This window comes from Anolis carolinensis, chromosome 2 (genome assembly GCF_035594765.1).
Source record: "Anolis carolinensis isolate JA03-04 chromosome 2, rAnoCar3.1.pri, whole genome shotgun sequence".
NCBI lineage: Eukaryota > Metazoa > Chordata > Lepidosauria > Squamata > Dactyloidae > Anolis > Anolis carolinensis.
In genome coordinates, this window is record NC_085842.1 from 45,156,899 (window position 1) to 45,175,882 (window position 18,984).

General features: G+C 40.9%; 1 protein-coding gene across 5 annotated transcripts in view; it reads right to left on the reverse strand.

Annotated features, from left to right (window-relative positions):
* lmod3 (leiomodin 3) overlaps positions 1 to 18,984 on the reverse strand; it is a 47,005-nt gene that overhangs the window by 7,942 nt on the left and 20,079 nt on the right. For 3 of the 5 annotated variants that reach the window (XM_008105393.3, XM_062969696.1, XM_062969695.1), the window contains one exon: positions 8,515 to 9,861. In XM_008105393.3, coding sequence (XP_008103600.1) covers positions 8,515 to 9,861 — 1,347 coding nt within the window. Of the gene's footprint in view, positions 1 to 8,514; positions 9,862 to 11,714; positions 17,383 to 18,984 lie in introns of those variants that run through there. The other 2 variants (XR_010002535.1, XR_010002536.1) reach the window with 2 other exon arrangements.

Genomic DNA, 18,984 nt, shown 5'->3' on the forward strand with positions numbered 1-18,984 from the left:
TAGATTTAGTACCCCCCTAGACTGGGGCATTTTTGGCATCTTTGGACACACATGTCCCAAAGGATGTTGAGTGTACTTTGAGGAGAATAGCTCCTTCCCCAAAACTTTAGATCCCAGTATTTTTTTTACAGAAGAAATAATATCTCAAGACATGCTCCGATTTCAGTAAGTCAAAATGTTGTCCTGTGTTAAAGGAACTTGTTAAAGATAAGAGTGGGTAGGATCCAAGACAGCAGTTAAAAACTCTGCCCTGAATTGCTATTACATAACTGTTATTTGTCTATAGTATTTTATACATTAAACCTACCTACTGACTGTCTGGATCCAGTAATCTTTCAATGAGGTCATCATGCTTTGTGAATGAAACTTTTGTCAATTCTATCATTACTTCTGCTTTCTTACTCTTTCTAAGAAATATATAGTTATGTATTTTGTATGGGGAGTTTAAAAAGCCAACCAAGATTAATCATGTTGCTGTTCTTCAAGTGTGATATTTTTGATGCCTTCATCCTCATATTTATTTTAGTGACGTATGGCAAAAAGGCATTCTACTATATTTTAGACATTGATGAAGTTAAGAAACGATCTTATACTGTACTGAACTGGACCACTGTGTGATTTAGCCAAACATTTCTCACACCAATTTCAAAACCTAACCAGTGTTTCAGGCAGAATTGTTTCTTAGTTCTACCTGGAGATGTAATGGATTAAAGACTTGGATCCAACACACTTGCTCTTTCAATGTATTACAACGTTGTGAAGAGTACTTAACAATTCAAGGTACTTGAGGAGTCATAAGTACAAGAAGATGGCTTTCTGAGTTAGCACATTGGTCCACATAGCCCAGTATTGTCAATTCTCACAAGTAAGGGGTGTCCAGAGTTTATTTATTATTTATTTCTATCATTTCTACCCTGCCCTGTCTCCTAGCCCTACCTGCAAATCTCTGACACTGGCTCATGGACTCCTATTCGGATACTAACCAGGTCCAAACCAGTTTGATATGTTGAGATGAGCATATTTGTTTTAATTTTAAGGAAAATGATTCTGACTAAGGACCTCATTAACATTGACAATTGGATAGCGGAGGGAACCATCTTAATTCATTCCTTACCATCTTTCCCTGTCTTTTGGGATGACCGGCCATGTACTTTTCCATCTTTTCCCATTCTTTCCCCCATTTCTTCCTCATTTTATTGAGTCAGGAATTAGGGAGCATCAAACTCCTGACAACAAACTCTTCTCTCCATTTAACACACTGGCAACACGGATTCTCACAGGCAGCCACTGGAAGTGGCCATGTGTCATGGGGTAGCCTCCGATTGACTTCATATTGCCAGCATGTTAAAATGAAGAGAATACAAAGACTGTGTGGGACAAAGTTGTAAGAGATGTTGACTGACAAATCTAAATCTAGTTGGCTACTCACTCTGCACATTAGCATAATGTTAAGATTTTTCCTAGGTCTCCTACTGCTCTGAGAACAGGTGATGATCTGGTGCAGGCCAAGATGTTTACCAAGTAATGCTTTAAGACATATTAGATTCTGGGCTAAATGGTTATACGTACATGTCATTAAACTGATCTTGCTGTATTTGGGGGCCCATTATTTTTTACCAAGACCTGGATTCCAACCTCAAGAATTCTGAGGGCATTTCTGTTTCCCCTACACTGTAATGGGGAGTAAACCACTACATTCAACTGGAATGTCTAGATCAGTGGTGGCGAACTTATGGCCAGAGCCAGTCCAACAATGAGGTGAATTAAGCGGTCGCTTTGAGTGCAAAACATACGGGGGCGCAGTCGAGACTGCTTTTTCTGTTGATTTCTTGTAAAACATGATATTTTGGTGCTTAATTTGTAAAATCTTAATGTAATTTGATGTTTAATAGGCTTTTCCTTAATCCCTCCTTATTATCCAACATTTTCGCTTATCCAACGCTTTTATTTTTCAGTGATTGGTTTGGGGGGGGGGGCAAAATTCTGTTAGTCTACACTTGAAAAATACCTAGGGCCGGCTCTGCTTATGGCACACATGCCAGAAGGCCACATAGTGCCCTCTCTCCTGGCACATGCACCATCATCCATCTCACCGCTCGTTCACCAGTCCCACTCACCGTCTTGCCGCTGCACACCCAACCCTCTGCCATGTTGCTCCCCCACCTGCCCTGCTTGGCATCCTGCCCCGCCTGCTCACTTGGCCATCTGCCCTGCTCACTTGCTGCCCCCCTGCTCTCCCATTTGCTCGCCCCATCCACTCACCCCCCCCCCCCGCTTCCCCAAGTTCCTCCACCCCATTTGGGGACTCACTGGTCTAGATGGAGCCAATATAATATAATTAATCATTCATTATATTATGAATGAACAATTTTGAGAAACTCCAGTATTTGGGATTCAATCAAAAGTGTAATACTGTATAAGGGAAGCAAAGGAAATTCAGTAGCCACTGGGAATTACCAAATAAAATGTTCTTACTTTCCAGTGGTTTTCAACCTGTGGGTCCCCAGATGTTTTGGCCTTCAACTCCCAGAAATCCTAACAGCTGGTAGACTGGCTGGGATTTTTGGGAGTTGTAGGCTAAAACACTTGGAGAACCACTGCCTTAGTCCATCCTGAAAAACCCTAAAAGAAGCACTCTTTATTCTCTCTGCCTCAGTGCTGTTTCTGGCCTTTTTGAATGGTGAGAAATGACTGCTGGCCCCTGCAGGTGACATTGGTGTTTTCATCTTTCTGCAGAATGACCCTCGATATATCCATGAGTCTTATAAAATTCCATAATGTTAATTTCCAAAATCTGCCTTTGACTGATATGAGGTAGACTTAAACATGCGTTTATATGGGTAGCTATTTTTCTATGCAGGGAATTAGCCTTAGTGTCTTAAAGTGAGGAACTACCAATAGCTTGATTTTCAACCTTGGGAAATTATTTCTGTGCTACTCAGGAAGACATAATTAAACACAGCTACCGTGGGTGACCTCCATGATTAACAGGTGCAACAGATTAGACTTTGGCCAAGTGAAAAAATCTGAGATACGCAAAATAAGGATATGCAGGCCAGCTTGTTCAGTCAGCAGCATCTGAGGTATGTAAGTGAGAGGAGAGGGGGATCTGTCAGGAAATGCACCCCACATCATGCCACACACTATTTGACTGACATTGGAGATGCCCTACCTCGGGTCAGAAGGATTTTATAAAAAATGCTCTTCAAATGTAGCAGCTAGAATAGGAAAGCTAAAAATACTGAGTTAATGAATCCCCCATCGTAGTGTCTGAACACACACGTCAGGCATATATTCTTGTGTGCTGTAATGCAAATACTGCACGTCTTGGTGCTCAGACACCCTCCTCATAAAACAATGTGATATCCTTCATGATATCCAATTAAGAGACTGGCTATTTTGGTCAGATTCAAGAAGGCAATGACACCGCTAGGCATACTTTTCAAAAGATCACAAATGATTTTCGAGCTCTGGGAACAAAGCTAAAACTGTATAATGTACATGTGATCTTTTCATCCCTCCTCCCCGTTGTAGGACATGGCTCTACAAGGGCCGGAAAAATAGTACAGGTCAATAACTGGCTCAGAAAATGGTGTCAAGAGGAGCATTTTGGCTTCCTTGACCATGGTCTACTCTTCCAAGAGGATGGACTACTGGCAAGCGATGGGGTGCATCTCACACAAGTAGGAAAACATCTTTTTGCACACAGACTCACAAACCTCATCAGGCGCACTTTAAACTAAATCCACTGGGGGAGGGGAACAACAGCCTGGCGAACACTATATTACCCACGACCACAGGGAACCGCCGTAAGGCTAAACGGAGGGCTGCACAAACACAGCAAGGACCAAGTACAGAGAGCACAATAATCTCAAATAAACAGTTCGAGGGGAGGTCACAGGGGCTTACATGTCTTTACACTAATGCTCAGAGCATGGGAAATAAGCAAGACGAACTCCAACTCCTAGCACAGCACCACACATACGATGTCATAGGCATCACTGAAACCTGGTGGGATGACTCCCATCACTGGAATTTAACCATTGAGGGCTATAACCTCTTTCACAGAAATAGAACAAAGGGGAGAGGAGGGGGAGTAGCTTTATATGTCAAAAACAGTTACGTTGCAGAAGAAATGCAAGACTGTAATCCGGGAAACCAGCTTGAAAGCATCTGGATAAGAATCAAGGGAACCGGGACTCAAAAAGATCTTGTCGTGGGTGTCTACTACAGACCTCCGAGTCAGGATGAAGGACTTGATGAAGCCTTCTGTCAACAGCTGACCAAACAGGCACAAAGAAGAGATATAGTAGTCATGGGCGATTTCAATTATCCCGATATCTGCTGGAAAACAAACTCAGCCAAGAGTACAAAGTCCAACAAATTCCTCACTTGCCTTGCAGATAATTTTATGGTCCAGAAGGTAGAAGAGGCAACAAGGGGATCAGCAACTCTTGATCTAATCTTAACAAATGTGGAAGACCTGATCAATACAGTTGAAGTGGTTGGATCCTTAGGGGCAAGTGACCATGTGCTCCTGCAGTTTGCAATACAAAGGAATGCTGAAACTAAGACAAGTCAAACACGCATTCTGGACTTTAAGAGAGCTGACTTCCAAAAAATGAAGGAATTACTGAGCGGCATTCCATGGACGCCGATATTAAATAACAAGGGAGTTAAGGATGGATGGGAGTTTTTCAAAAGTGAAATACTCAAGGCGCAAATGCAGACAGTGCCAACAAAGAAGAAAAATAAGACAAGTGCAAAGAAGCCAGAATGGATGTCCAAAGAACTTCTAACTGAGCTAAAGCTCAAAAGTGACATGCACAAGAAGTGGAAAAGGGGAGAAATCACCAAAGAAGAATTCAAACGTATAGCCAACTCCTGTAGGGAAAAGGTTCGCAAGGCTAAAGCGCAAAATGAGCTCAGGCTTGCCAGGGACATAAAAAACAACAAAAAAGGTTTTTTTGCTTATGTTGGTAGAAAAAGGAAGAAAAAGGAGGCGATAGGGCCACTGCAAGGAGTAGATGGGGTGATGGTGACAGGGGATAGGGAAAAGGCAGAACTGCTTAATGCCTTCTTTGCCTCGGTCTTCTCACAAAAAGAAAGCCATCTTCAACCTCAGCAACATGGAATGGACGAAGGATTGGGGGAAATCCAACCCCAAATAGGGAAACAAGTTGTCCAGGAACACCTGGCCACTCTAAACGAATTCAAGTCCCCAGGGCCAGATCAGCTACATCCAAGAGTATTGAAGGAACTAGCGGAAGTTATTTCAGAACCACTGGCAATCATCTTCGAGAGTTCTTGGAGAACAGGAGAAGTCCCAGCAGATTGGAGGAGGGCGAATGTGGTCCCTATCTTCAAGAAGGGAAAAAAGAACGACCCAAACAATTACCGTCCGGTCAGCCTCACATCAATACCAAGCAAGATTCTGGAAAAGATCATTAAGGAAGTGGTCTGCAAACACTTAGAAACAAATGCGGTCATTGCTAATAGTCAACACGGATTTACCAAAAACAAGTCATGCCAGACTAATCTGATCTCTTTTTTCGATAGAGTTACGAGTTGGGTCGATACAGGGAATGCCGTGGATGTAGCATATCTAGATTTCAGTAAGGCCTTCGACAAAGTCCCCCACGACCTTCTGGCAAACAAACTAGTAAAATGTGGGCTAGACAAAACTACGGTTAGGTGGATCTGTAATTGGCTAAGCGAACGAACCCAAAGGGTGCTCACCAATGCGTCGTCTTCATCATGGAAAGAAGTGACAAGTGGAGTGCCGCAGGGCTCCGTCCTGGGCCCGGTTCTGTTCAACATCTTTATTAACGACTTAGACGAAGGGTTAGAAGGCACGATCATCAAGTTTGCAGATGACACCAAACTCGGAGGGATAGCTAACACTCCAGAAGACAGGAGCAGAATTCAAAACGATCTTGACAGACTAGAGAGATGGGCCGAAACTAACAAAATGAAGTTCAACAGGGACAAATGCAAGATACTTCACTTCGGCAGAAAAAATGGAAATCAAAGATACAGAATGGGGGACGCCTGGCTTGACAGCAGTGTGTGCGAAAAAGATCTTGGAGTCCTCGTGGACAACAAGTTAAACATGAGCCTACAATGTGATGCGGCAGCTAAAAAAGCCAATGGGATTTTGGCCTGCATCAATAGGGGAATAACGTCTAGATCCAGGGAAGTCATGCTCCCCCTCTATTCTGCCTTGGTCAGACCACACCTGGAATACTGTGTCCAGTTTTGGGCACCGCAGATGAAGGGAGATGCTGACAAGCTGGAAAGCGTCCAGAGGAGGGCGACTAAAATGATTAAGGGTCTGGAGGACAAGCCCTATGAGGAGAGGCTTAAAGAGCTGGGCATGTTTAGCCTGCAGAAGAGAAGGCTGAGAGGAGACATGATAGCCATGTACAAATATGTGAGGGGAAGTCATAGGGAGGAGGGAGGGAGCTTATTTTCTGCTGCCCTGCAGACTAGGACACGGAACAATGGCTTCAAACTACAGGAAAGGAGATTCCACCTGAACATCAGGAAGAACTTCCTCACTGTGAGGGCTGTTCGGCAGTGGAACTCTCTCCCCCGGGCCGTGGTGGAGGCTCCTTCTTTGGAGGCTTTTAAGCAGAGGCTGGATGGCCATCTGTCGGGGGTGCTTTGAATGCGATTTCCTGCTTCTTAGCGGGGGGTTGGACTAGATGGCCCTTGAGGTCTCTTCCAACTCTACTATTCTATGATTCTATGATTCTATGATTCTAAGGGCTCTACAGTCAATTAGGAGCCCAAAATTCTACCCATGGTTCTTTTGAAAACTGAACATTTTAGAACCAGATATCTGAACAAACTTAAATCCTCCTCTTGGAGAACTGCCTTTACTGAGCTGCAATTTCAAGTAATGTTGTGTTAGATGGACCCTATAATCAAGTACAATAGGAAAATAGACTGTTGTCAATACCAGTGGGAAGATATTGTGCATTACATGCTACACTATCTCCAGTATAGTGACTTCAGAGAAGAATATCTCAAACTCTTCTGGACAAATGGAAGTGGGAATTTTCTGGTAGAAGTGATTCAGTTTTTTTCTGAGTTAATCCAAAATAAAGTGGCCCTTTTTACTTTGGCTGTAAAAAAGATCAGAAAGAGAGAGCTCGATAAAATTGCCACGAGGACTTAAAGTATTAATTTGATTTTTTGATACAAGTTAATCTAGAACTTGGAATGATTTTATTCTTTATAGGAGTGTGGTAAGAACTTAAGTTACTGTCTTTTGTCCTTCTTATCTTGAATGTGCAATGTATAGCTCTTTGTCATGGCCTTTGGTTAGAACAATAAGTGCATTGATTGGTTGGTATATTCTGCTTGTTGTGATTGATTACCTTATTTTGTTCAAAGAACCAGAGTAATGAAAATTTAGCAAAGGTCAAGCAACAGAGAACGAACATTGTTGGGTACCTGCCAAGGCCCACTCTTCTGCAGAAGGCTCATGGCCAAACCCTGGCCCTGCTGTTTCTCTCCCTTGCGCTTGCTGCCTCTTCACCTATCACCTTTCAGCAAGAGACAAGTGGTAGGATAACCAGAAGGCGCAACTGTTTTGCATTACCTTCCCATCTCCTGCTGAGCAATGGTGTGGATAAGGTCACAAGTGAGAGGTCAAGAAGATGGACAGGTTTAGCAGCAGCAGGGTATGGCCCCATGCAGAGAAAAAGGGTCTAAAAAGAGCATTTCACTAATGGGACCTAAGCCTGGCACACAAGGGGCGTTTTCTCCCAGAGCTCCAAAACCAAATGCCCAGATACCCCATACATCATAAATTTGGAATTGTAGCCAAAAGGTTCTGCAAAACGCAAAGGGGCTGAAATTTTAATCTAAATTTAATAAATAATCTAAAATGGATTTGTTGATAGCCCAAAACATTTTTCTCCTCACTCCCAGAATCCCCAGCTAGACTGGGTTCTGGGATCTATATAGTCATCCTTCCATATTCTGTGGTGTTAGGGGAATAGGATCTCATAAAAGTGGAAAACCACAACGGATATATTTTTACTTGAATTCTAGAATCTAGGTTCTCCAGGCCAACGATATGATAAATATTTGATGGATGTTGACCAAAGAATTGCACTGGAGGACCTAGACATTCCTGGAAAGGTCATTTAATGGTCAAATCACCTCTCGGGCTTTTGGCTAAGATCAAGCATATTCATTTTATGGTCAATGTTTGGCAAATGTTGATGGTAGAGTTGCACTGTCTCTTCCCACTGTATAATTCTATGAGTATATGACCTAGAAATTCCTACAGAAAACCTTTTAATCAAATTTGTGAATGATGAAATCCACAAAAGTCAAACTTGCAAATGTGGAAGGTTGCCTGTAGTTTCAAAATGAACGTTTCCAAGTTCTGCTAAACAAGCAGATTCCCAAATAACCACTTTTGTCTAGCCTCAAATGGTTTTACTGATATTCCAATATTTCCCTATGTCTTTTTTTGCCCTCGTCATTTGTACTCACTGGTTTCAGATAAGCTACGTTGCTCTGACGAATATCATTAAGAAGCTTATCTCTAGGAGTGATTTCCATCAGGGGAGGTGGCCGCCTTCTTGGGATAGGCTTTAATGTCTTGATCACATCTTTGAGATTAGTTTTTTCGGCTGGCTCCACATATTCTGGTATAGTGGGTTTGCGCTGTGTTCGCTTAAGTTTCACTACTTTGAAGGAGGGAGTGTTATCGTTGTCTTCATGTGCAGGGGCTGGCTTTCTTGCAGGTTCATTTTTTCTGCCAATAGAGGACACCTTGGGGATGGATGGCATTGGAGATGCCATTGGAGGAGGCATCATTGCAGCAGGCACTGGTCCTCCTAGTAGTTCCCACATCCCAGGAGGCAACCCAAGTCCATTCTCTAACATGGCTATTAGCTCCTTCTGCTGTTTTAACTGTTGCTGCTTTTGTTCTTCTATCCTCTTCTGCCTCTGTTTATCAAGATTTCTGCTGAGCAAATTAGTAACCACCATTCGAGGTCCTGGAAGCTCAAAGTGGTAGCCTATCTTAAGTAGTGTAGGGTTCGCTTTCAATAGTCTAGCAATCTCCATTTCTGCTTGATGACCCAACATACTCCTCTGATTGTGGAAACGTAGCTCGGTCAACTTTTCATTGTACTGCAGACACCTCATAATGGCAACAATTCCTTTGCCCGAGATGAAATTAGAATCAATATTCAAAGTAATAATGCTCCTGTTTTCACGTAGCATGTTGGCCAGGGCAAAAGCAACATTATCATCTGCACCCACATTGGCTAAGCTGAATGATTTGATGTTCTTGTTCTTTTTCATGGCATTGACAAAGTCCACCAGCATTTCCTTGGGGATGTTCTCAATGTTATTCAAGTTGAGTTCAGTTATGTTTGGGTCATTTCTTCGCACTTTTGCCAAACTGTCATCTAAGTTTGTTTGATTTCCTGAAGGCCTTGCACTTAACTTAATAAAACTGGTATCGAGTGCTAATTTTTTGGGAATAGCTAACTTTGATACTTTCTTCTCAGTATCTTCTTTTTCATCTGATTCTGTATAAGATGCCTCAGTATCTTGTTTGCTTTTGTTGTCTTTATCACCATATGATTTCTTGGTTACCAGATCATCTTTGTCTTTTTTATGTTCCTCATATTCTTCATTATCATCATCCTCTTCTTCCTCCTCCTCCTCCTCCTCCTCTTCGTCTTCCTCCTCTTCTTCCTCTTCCTCCTCCTCTTCATCACTTTTGTAATCTCTTATGTCTCCATTTGTTTTCTGTGTAACACTTTTCACCTTTTGATTCTCATCATTAGCACCAGAAACTTCTTCAGACTTTTCTCCACTGTGTCTCTATAGGAAACAGAATACTAAGAGCTGAAATAATTTAAATAGTTTTGACGCATTTGTTAAACAAATAAAGCTGATACAACCTTTAAATTTGCTTTCCCACCATGTAGATGTCATACTTTGAAACAAAATACAAAACTCTCAATTTTAATGTCACATATCATATGCCAAGAAGCAAAAATTCTTACTTAAATCATACTGTACTTTACTATCATTCAGATATAGATTTAGGATTAGGTAATCCTAAGGCACACATATTTACTCAGCCCAGTCCAAAAGATGTCCACGGAGGTTGGATTGATCCTGTCGTGAGACTCCTGATGTCTCCTCTATATTCACATATACAGTATCTCCCATCACCCCATGTACACACATATACACATTTCTGAACCTCATGTCTGTTTATCATTCTTGATCAAGGAAAGGGAATAGTGGGAGAGGGCCTATCAGCCATTTGCCATCCCAGATCATGGAAGATGGGCAACCAACTTAGCTGAAACCACAAGGAGCACCAGCAAAGTAAACAGCCTATTTTTCTCTCCTTCTTCTCTTTTCTAGCTGGGGAAATGGTTGCAAAGTAGGAAAACTGACAGATATGACATCGCAGTGTATTTGTACCACCTATTATGGGAGACAAGGATCCCTCTTTCCCCTTTTAAAGCTGAAACAGGAATAATAAAACTTCCAACAGTGAGAGCATACTTTCTGAACCATCACACGCACAACAAACAAATGATGCCACAACTCCACCTTCTTAGGGGCATTCATAGTAATTATTTTGTATTGTAATGCACAAATGGATGAATCAGAAGCCACATAATTTTTCTCCGACACAGTTCTATCACAGGGTATCTGCAAAGAACACACAGAGATTTCCTGGGGAAAAGAGAGAGAAGTAGCCAAGAAGAAAGGCAAGTATATACAGGCAAAGATCCTTTTGCACAGGCAGGTCTTTGGCATGGTCTTCTGTTGAAAGAGGGCTAACTAATTTGACTCTGGCTCCATCTCTCATTATTTTTTAAAATGTGAGATTTAATTAATATTTTATTATTCATTTTGATTTCATTATGGAGAATATGTTCCCTAACATCAGCAACAGGAGACTGTAATAAGCTATAATACAAAGGAGCTATCTTTCCCTCAATCTCAGTTCCAATGCATGACTACCTAGAGCACACATGTGCAGATGTCTAACCAGGTGAAGAGCTTTTATTGTACATACAAGGGATCTTTGGTTTGAACCCAAAGCATGGGCATAGCTGAACATGTAACATTGGCCAACCAAGTCCTTTCACTATGGAGGGGGGACCTGAAAGTGTTTTGTTCTCTCCAAAGTAACAACCATACACCAGGCTCTGCTTACTGTATTTCCAGAGTCTTTGCCTCTTTTTCTTAACCCCTGCCACAAAGAAAAGATGTGTATCAAGTTCTTCAAACTGCAAAACAACTGCAGGTGAGTGAGTGAATGAGAGAGAAGACACTCAAAAGCATACCACATGCTTCTGTAAATGACATGCTTGAAATAAGATTTACTAACAGTTGGGTGAGTGGGCTTATTAACAAAAGACACTCCCCATAAATGTACAGCAGAGTAACTTATTAGAAGCAGCGTGACTGAGCACCAGTAACCAAGAGTGATAAAAAGAACAAAAACACAGACCAATGTTATCTCTTCCTTAGGAAGCTTTTCTTTGGAGCAAACTAATATGGTTGCACTATTTAGAAAAACAAGGTTTCCGTAACACAAATAACATTCTTTATACTTCCTTCTTTGCTTCCAGATTGGGTTTCTTTCTCATGCAGATAAACGGCTACCAGCTTCGCTCTCACAGAGCCTCCTCTCACACCGAACTTACACAGGAGCTTCACACAGTAGCTTCACACACATCAGCCTTCACACTGGAGCTTCTCTCACTGAAGTTTCTCACACCAGGCCTTTTAACACTGAGGCCTCTTTCACAGAGGCTTACTCTCATCCTGAGGCCTATTCACACTGAGGTCTACTAAACTACAGGCACACTTGCTTATATTGAACTGCAGCTTTCCTGAGCCATTGCATCCATTTAACCCTTTCAGTGCTTGACTCACATTTTTGTAATTTAAAAAACCTAGTTAATTTTTAATATTTCTGACACTAACATCATGAGGGAAGGTCAAGTATGTTACAGGTTTGTAGAAAAACAAACTGCGTGCAGTCCTGTCCAGACTTATCCAGTCCTTTGTTGTATCCACAATGAGCAAAAGAAAAACAAGCCACGAAAATGGAAGAGAAAATCAAAATTTACTCTTAAGTAGCAGAGTCAAAAATCATAATAAAACTTCCAGCAACAAAACTCACATAAAGTCTCTGGCATTAAATTCATGCATCTTCATAGTAGGCTCTCAGCAAGCATTCAGTAAGTCCCCCAGTAAGTCCCCAAAAGACATTGTAAACATTTCCCAGATATACCCCATTCAGGGAGTGGCTCAAGCCTGTTAGCCCTGATTGTTCCAATTACTCAGCCATGAGTTGTAATTAGCCAGGTGTTTTTCTCTTAACACACACTTACACAAGTATTGATCCCACAGAAACTTAGTCACATACATGCATATACAGTAATACCCCTCCTTGTGTTAGGAGGAAAAACATAATACATTTTACATAGTACATTCAAAAAATTCCTAAATCATTTAAGACCTGTTCATGTTTCTGAACACTTAGTGGCTTTGTCAATATATCAGCCAGATTTAGAGATGTGATACAATACATTAAATCAATCTCACCATTCATTACTGCATCTCTTACACAACTGTATTTTATATCTACATGCTTGCTTCTTTGTTTTACTCTGGCTTGTGTTGCCATCAAAATGCATGTTTGGTTATCTTCATATATTTTTGTAGGATCTTCAACAGGTATTTGCAAATCTTTCAATAATTGTTTTATCACACAGATTTCTGTATAAGCTAAGCTGAGAGCACCAAATTCAGCTTCACTGGAACTTAAAGCAACAAACCCCTGCTTTTTGGATTTCCAATCTATGACTGTATTAGAAAATTTAACTAAAACTCCAGTTGTTGATTTCCTATCTGCACTGTTTCCAAAATCACTGTCTGAATATACTTCTAAAGACAGTGAGTCATCCGGACTTAAAACTAAGCAAAAATCTTGAGTTTGTTTTAAATATCTTGCCACTCTCTTAAGTCCATTCCATGCTGAAATGGATGGATTGCTTGCATATCTACTTAAAAAAATTACAGCAAATGCTATGTCTGCTCTTGTGTAATTGCTTATGTATAACAACTGCCCAATAATGCTTTTATACAAAATCGTTTCTTCAAATGGATCAGAATTTTCTACTTCATTTGTAAAACCTAAAATCATGGGTGACTGAACCCCTTTACAATCTTTCATGTTTAGCTTTTCCAAAATTTGCAATATTTTTCCTTTTTGACTCAACATAAAACCTTGTTCAGTTCTCATAATTTGTACTCCAAGGAAATACTGTATTGGACCAAGGTTTCTCAGTTTGAAATGTTTGCCTAGTTCTTCTGCAAACTGATCAATTTCTGATTGACTCTCAGCTGCAAAACATAAGTCATCTACATATACAAAAAGTATTTGATAGTCGTGCTGTATATTTCTTATATACACACATGGGTCTGCTCGGCTTCTCTGAAAACCCATTTTGGTCAAAGAATCATTCAAACAATCATTCCAGGCAAGCCCTGCCTGTTTAAGACCATAGAATGCCCGGTTTAATTTGAAAACTGTGTTGGTATTTCTGCACTTAGAACCTGGTGGAGGTATTATATATAAGTTTTCCTTTAAATGAGCATTCAGATATGCTGTGCTTATATCAAAATGATATGTTTTTAAATTTTGACACGCTACAAGACTTAAAATTAATCTTACAGAACTGGGGCTCACAGTGGGTGAGTACACCTCTGTATAATCTATGTCCCTGATCTGTGTAAACCCTCTAGCTACAAGACGCGCTTTGTAGCGTACCTTACCATCAGAATCAATTTTCTGCTTAAAAACCCATCTTGTATCAATAGGATTACTTCCTTCTGGTAAAGTTGCAGGTTCATATACATTTAACCTTTCCATGCTTTTTAATTCTTCATTTATAGCCTCTAACCATTTTTCTTTCTCCCCTTGTGGCAAACTCTCTATTTCCTCAAAAGTCTGAGGTTCATGGTTGACCAAACATACTCTTACATTTTGAATTTTAAACCTCTCAGGTTTCTTCCTGGTTCTTTCACTCCTTCTGAGACCTATGTCCTGGCTAGTACTTGGCATGGCATCTTGTTGCTCATTTACTTCTGGTCTTATAGCTACTTCTTCAGATTCACTTACTTCTATCTTGGGATGCCTAGTTCTGACTAGCTCAGGCTGAGTAACTTGACTACTTGAGAGTTGGTGACTAGCAGATGTTGGCTTTGCAATACTACTCTGCTCTGATTGTTTACCTTGCTCACGAGTTTTTTCATTTGAAATTGGAAGGAAAACTTCATGATTAGCATGTATTTTATCCCAGTTTTGGCTACGAGCAAAATTTGCAGATCTAGATATTACAATTGTATCATCTTTGTCTAAAAACTGCCAAGCTTTGGCTCCTTGAGCATACCCAACCATGGTTAACCTCCTGGCTTTATCTTGTCCTTTCTTTCTTATTGCTTTGGGTACAAAAACCCATGCCTGTGTTCCAAAAGTTCGTAAATGCCCTAATGGAGGTTTCTTACCATATAACATAAAATAAGGTGTGTTCTGAATAGGCTCACACCAGAGTCTGTTTATAAGATAACATGCAGTTAACATTGTTTCTCTCCAAAGATTTTGTGGTAACCCTGAATCTTCTAATAATGAATCTTTCACTGTTTGTATTTTCCTCACAAATCTTTCTATTTTTCCATTTTCTGCACTCTGATAAGCACATGTAAGTCGGTGCTTTATCCCCTCCTGCTTTAGAAAATGTTCCAAATTGTGTGAGGTAAATTCTCCTCCTCTATCTGTTTGTAGAGCTTTTACTCCAGCTCCAAACTGCCTCTTAACATATGCCACCCAATTTTTAAAAATTTCAAAAACCTCACTCTTTTGTTTTAATAGAAAACTCCATGCAAAATTTGAATAATCATCTAAAATACACAAAACATAAATTGCTCCACCTTTACTTGGCTGAAAAGGACCAATTAAATCAGCATGCACTAATTGAAAAGCTTCTTCTGAGTTTCTTAAGCTTTTCATACTAATTGGAGCTGACTGTGCTTTTGTTTTCTTACATACATTGCAATCCAGAAACTTCTTGCAATCTTTCAGATTAATGCCTTCACTGAAATCTTGCATTTTATATAATACTTTGAAACTTGGGTGACCTAGTGCTCTATGTAAATCATGAATGCAACCTTGATGTAATGGAGCATTCTTACTAATTACATTTACCTCATTTGTATTACCTCTTGGGGTTAAGACATACAAATCTCCCTGTAATACCCCAATTCCACATAACTTATTCCCTTTCAAAATCCTGACCTTGCCTCCAAAAAAGTTCACTGCATACCCTTCTTTATCTAGTTTCCCAACAGATAAAAGATTATAGTCAATTTCTGGAACTAAAAATACATTTCTTAATGTTCTCCCCAAATGTTTAACAAAAACTTCCCCTTGACCATGAACTGGATAAAGCTTTCCATCTGCAAGGGTAACATTTGAGCATTCAGGATCTACAGGATTCTGAATTAAATTTTTGTTGTTCACTATGTGCTGTGAACACCCAGAGTCCACATAAAATATGTCCTCATTTGCTGAACTTCTTTGGGACTTTACAATTCTTACATGCGATGAACCCCTCCTTTGGTTCACCTTCTTCCCTTGCTTCCCTTGTTGCTTTGGACAGCTTCTCTTTAAGTGGTTTGGAGACCCACAGTTGAAACACCTTTTCACCACACAGACTCTCTCTGTCTCTTCCTCGTGTGCAACTCCAGATGACTGCTTCTCCTGGGAACGTCCTGCTGTGTTTGCAGACTCCAGGCCACGATCTCTCCTTCTCTCCCAATCTGCCAAAAGTCTCGCACAAATGTATTGCAGGTTTAATTGTGATTGTGGGAGCGACTCTAGGGAATTCACTATTCCGTCAAAAGATTCATCCATTGAGGACAACACAATAAAACATTTGTTTGCCTCTGTAAGTTTAAAGTCTCTCTCCTCTAGCTGCAAAAACAAACTCTGCAATGTCTGTAAATGGTCCTTGAGACTTTCATTTCTCTTCAGTCTCTTTCTATATAGTCGTCTCGCTAGTACAGCCACTGTTGCTGCTGAGTCTGAAGCATGCACCTCTCTCAGTCTTACCCAAATCGCATTGGCAGTAGGCAGGCTGCATATATGGACGAGCTGGTCATCGTCAACACCCAGGATAAGCGTTGCTTTGGCCCTTTCCTGTGCCCTTTGTTGCTCTGCTGTAGCTGGTTGTTGGACTGGGTTCTCTGTACATTCCCATAAGGATTCCCTCCTTAAATAACTTTCCATTCTTACTTTCCAAATGGATTAGTTATTGCCATTAAGCCTGGCCATTGGGAAAGCTGCAAGATTCACCCCAGGATCCATCTTCCTTGTTTGCAAGTAAATACAAAATGCAAAACAAAACAATTTCTTCTTGCTACAGTCTTTTGTGGATTACTTCTGGAACTGGTCTGAAACTGGACCTGAGACTGGGCCCATAACCTGTTACGGGTTTGTAGAAAAACAAACTGCGTGCAGTCCTGTCCAGACTTATCCAGTCCTTTGTTGTATCCACAATGAGCAAAAGAAAAACAAGCCACGAAAATGGAAGAGAAAATCAAAATTTACTCTTAAGTAGCAGAGTCAAAAATCATAATAAAACTTCCAGCAACAAAACTCACATAAAGTCTCTGGCATTAAATTCATGCATCTTCATAGTAGGCTCTCAGTAAGTCCCCCAGGAAGTCCCCAAAAGACATTGCAAACATTTCCCAGATATACCCCATTCAGGGAGTGGCTCAAGCCTGTTAGCCCTGATTGTTCCAATTACTCAACCATGAGTTGTAATTAACCAGGTGTTTTTCTCTTAACACACACTTACACAAGTATTGATCCCACAAAAACTTAGTCACATACATGCATATACAGTAATAAAGTATCCCTTTCCACCCCACTGCCACAGAAGTTAAATGTAGATGGTGGCTATAGGGCCATGGCACCAGCTCAATTTGAACCCAAAGCACGGGCACAGCTAACCATGGACCAGCAGCCAAACAAGTACTTTATATTGTCCTCAGCAACCCAAGTGTTGAATCCATCTATTGCTGTTGTAGTTGATAGCAGGATCACTGCCTCTTTCGCTTGCTTCACCTTTCTTCCTTCTCCTCCCTCAGCTGCCCTAATACCTTGGCACTAGCAGCCACCCCATCTGTGCAGCCTGAAATGCCAGTCCTGACAAAGTGAGAAGAGAATGAAGGGTCAAGCTCCCTGCTTGCTTCCCTTGGAATCCTCTCCTGAGGCCAACTCAAGCCAAGTCAGAGGGCGAGGAAGAAGGGAATGATCCCTGCTGTCATTCCCTGCAGGAAACAACACCTGTGGCATAGCCTCTATTGATAAGCATCCAGGATGGAGGCATGGTGAATGTCAGCCATGGAGTGCTTAGTGTCAACTAGAATAGAAAAGCAGAAAACCTGAGAACATAACATTCTGGAGGGGGCCATGAGAGGCTGATTGATATTCTGCAGGCACCTCTCTTCCGTCCAGACCTCAAGAACTAGTTTTACCCTGAAGTGAGTAAAGAAGGAAGGTGGTTAAAGAGACCACACCACTGAAGGAATAGGATATATTGTACAAAAACAAAAATGTGGGTGATACCACTACATAAAAGACATGGTGTAGCTCTCCTATAGTACCTTTTACTTCTGTGACAAGAACAAAGACAGTAGAAAAAGACAAGAGAGTGGCAAATTGAGCATCCCCACTTCATCCCATAAATAAAGCCTAATCTGAAAGTTTATCATTGTTGTTCCTATGCACCTTAAAGTCATTTCTGATTTATGTTGATTCATAAGGTAATCCTATAATGGGGCTTTGTTGCCAGAATCTATTGCCTTCCTCTGTGACTAAGAGTGTGTGACTTGCCCAAAATCACTCAGGAGGTTTCCATGGCTGAGCGAGGATTGGATCCTTGGTCTCCTAGTGTCCCATAATCCAATATCTCTTGCTCTCAATCTAGAAGCATCCTGTGGCACATCAGTGCTCTGGAATATTTAAAGAACAGAAAATGCTCCAAGGCAAGTGTTCTGCAACCTTGATACTCCTTTTCATCTTCAAATTCCTTTGTAATAGAGCCTTAGATACTGAAAAATATTTACGCATTGAACTATAAGTAGCAAATAGATGCGGACAAATGTTTGGAATAACCAGAACTGCCTTGCAGAAAAGCAGATATAAATTCAACAAACAAATAAATACATTAATGTTCAGCGCTATATAATTACAGGCATCTCTCCATATTCCCTGAGGTTAAGGGCACTGGATCTCCATGAAAGTTAAAAATCAGGTATAAACAAATTGCTACTTCTCAGCCTGAGGAAAAAAAAATCTCCCTATGAATGTCTAGTTTTTACAACCAAGGTAAACGTCCATTGGAAGCTAATCATAGAATTGCATTGCTGGACCTGGAGATTCCTAGAGGAGGCTGCTCATTATGACTCATTGGAGGATCTAGAGATTTCTAGAGAAAACATTTTTAATCCAACCCATGAATCAAAATCACAGAAGTCAAAAATGCAAACGTGGATGACTGTTTACACCATTTTTATCTTCCAAAGTAGTAGCATCACAATCCTATAATGTGTATGTTTAAGTGTATCTATATAATAGGTAAAGGTAAGGCTAGTCGTGTTAAACTCTGGGGTGGTGGTCTCATCTCCATTTCTAAGTTGAAGAGCCGGAGTTGTCCATAGACATCTCCAAGATCATGTGGCCATCATGACTGCATGGAGCACTGTTACCTTTCCACTGGAACACTACCTATTGATCCCCACTCCCCAAATTTGAACCACTGACCTTTCAGTCAGCAAGTTCAGCAGCTCAGCGGCTTAATCCGCTGTGCCACCAGGAGCTACATACTTTTTGCTAAT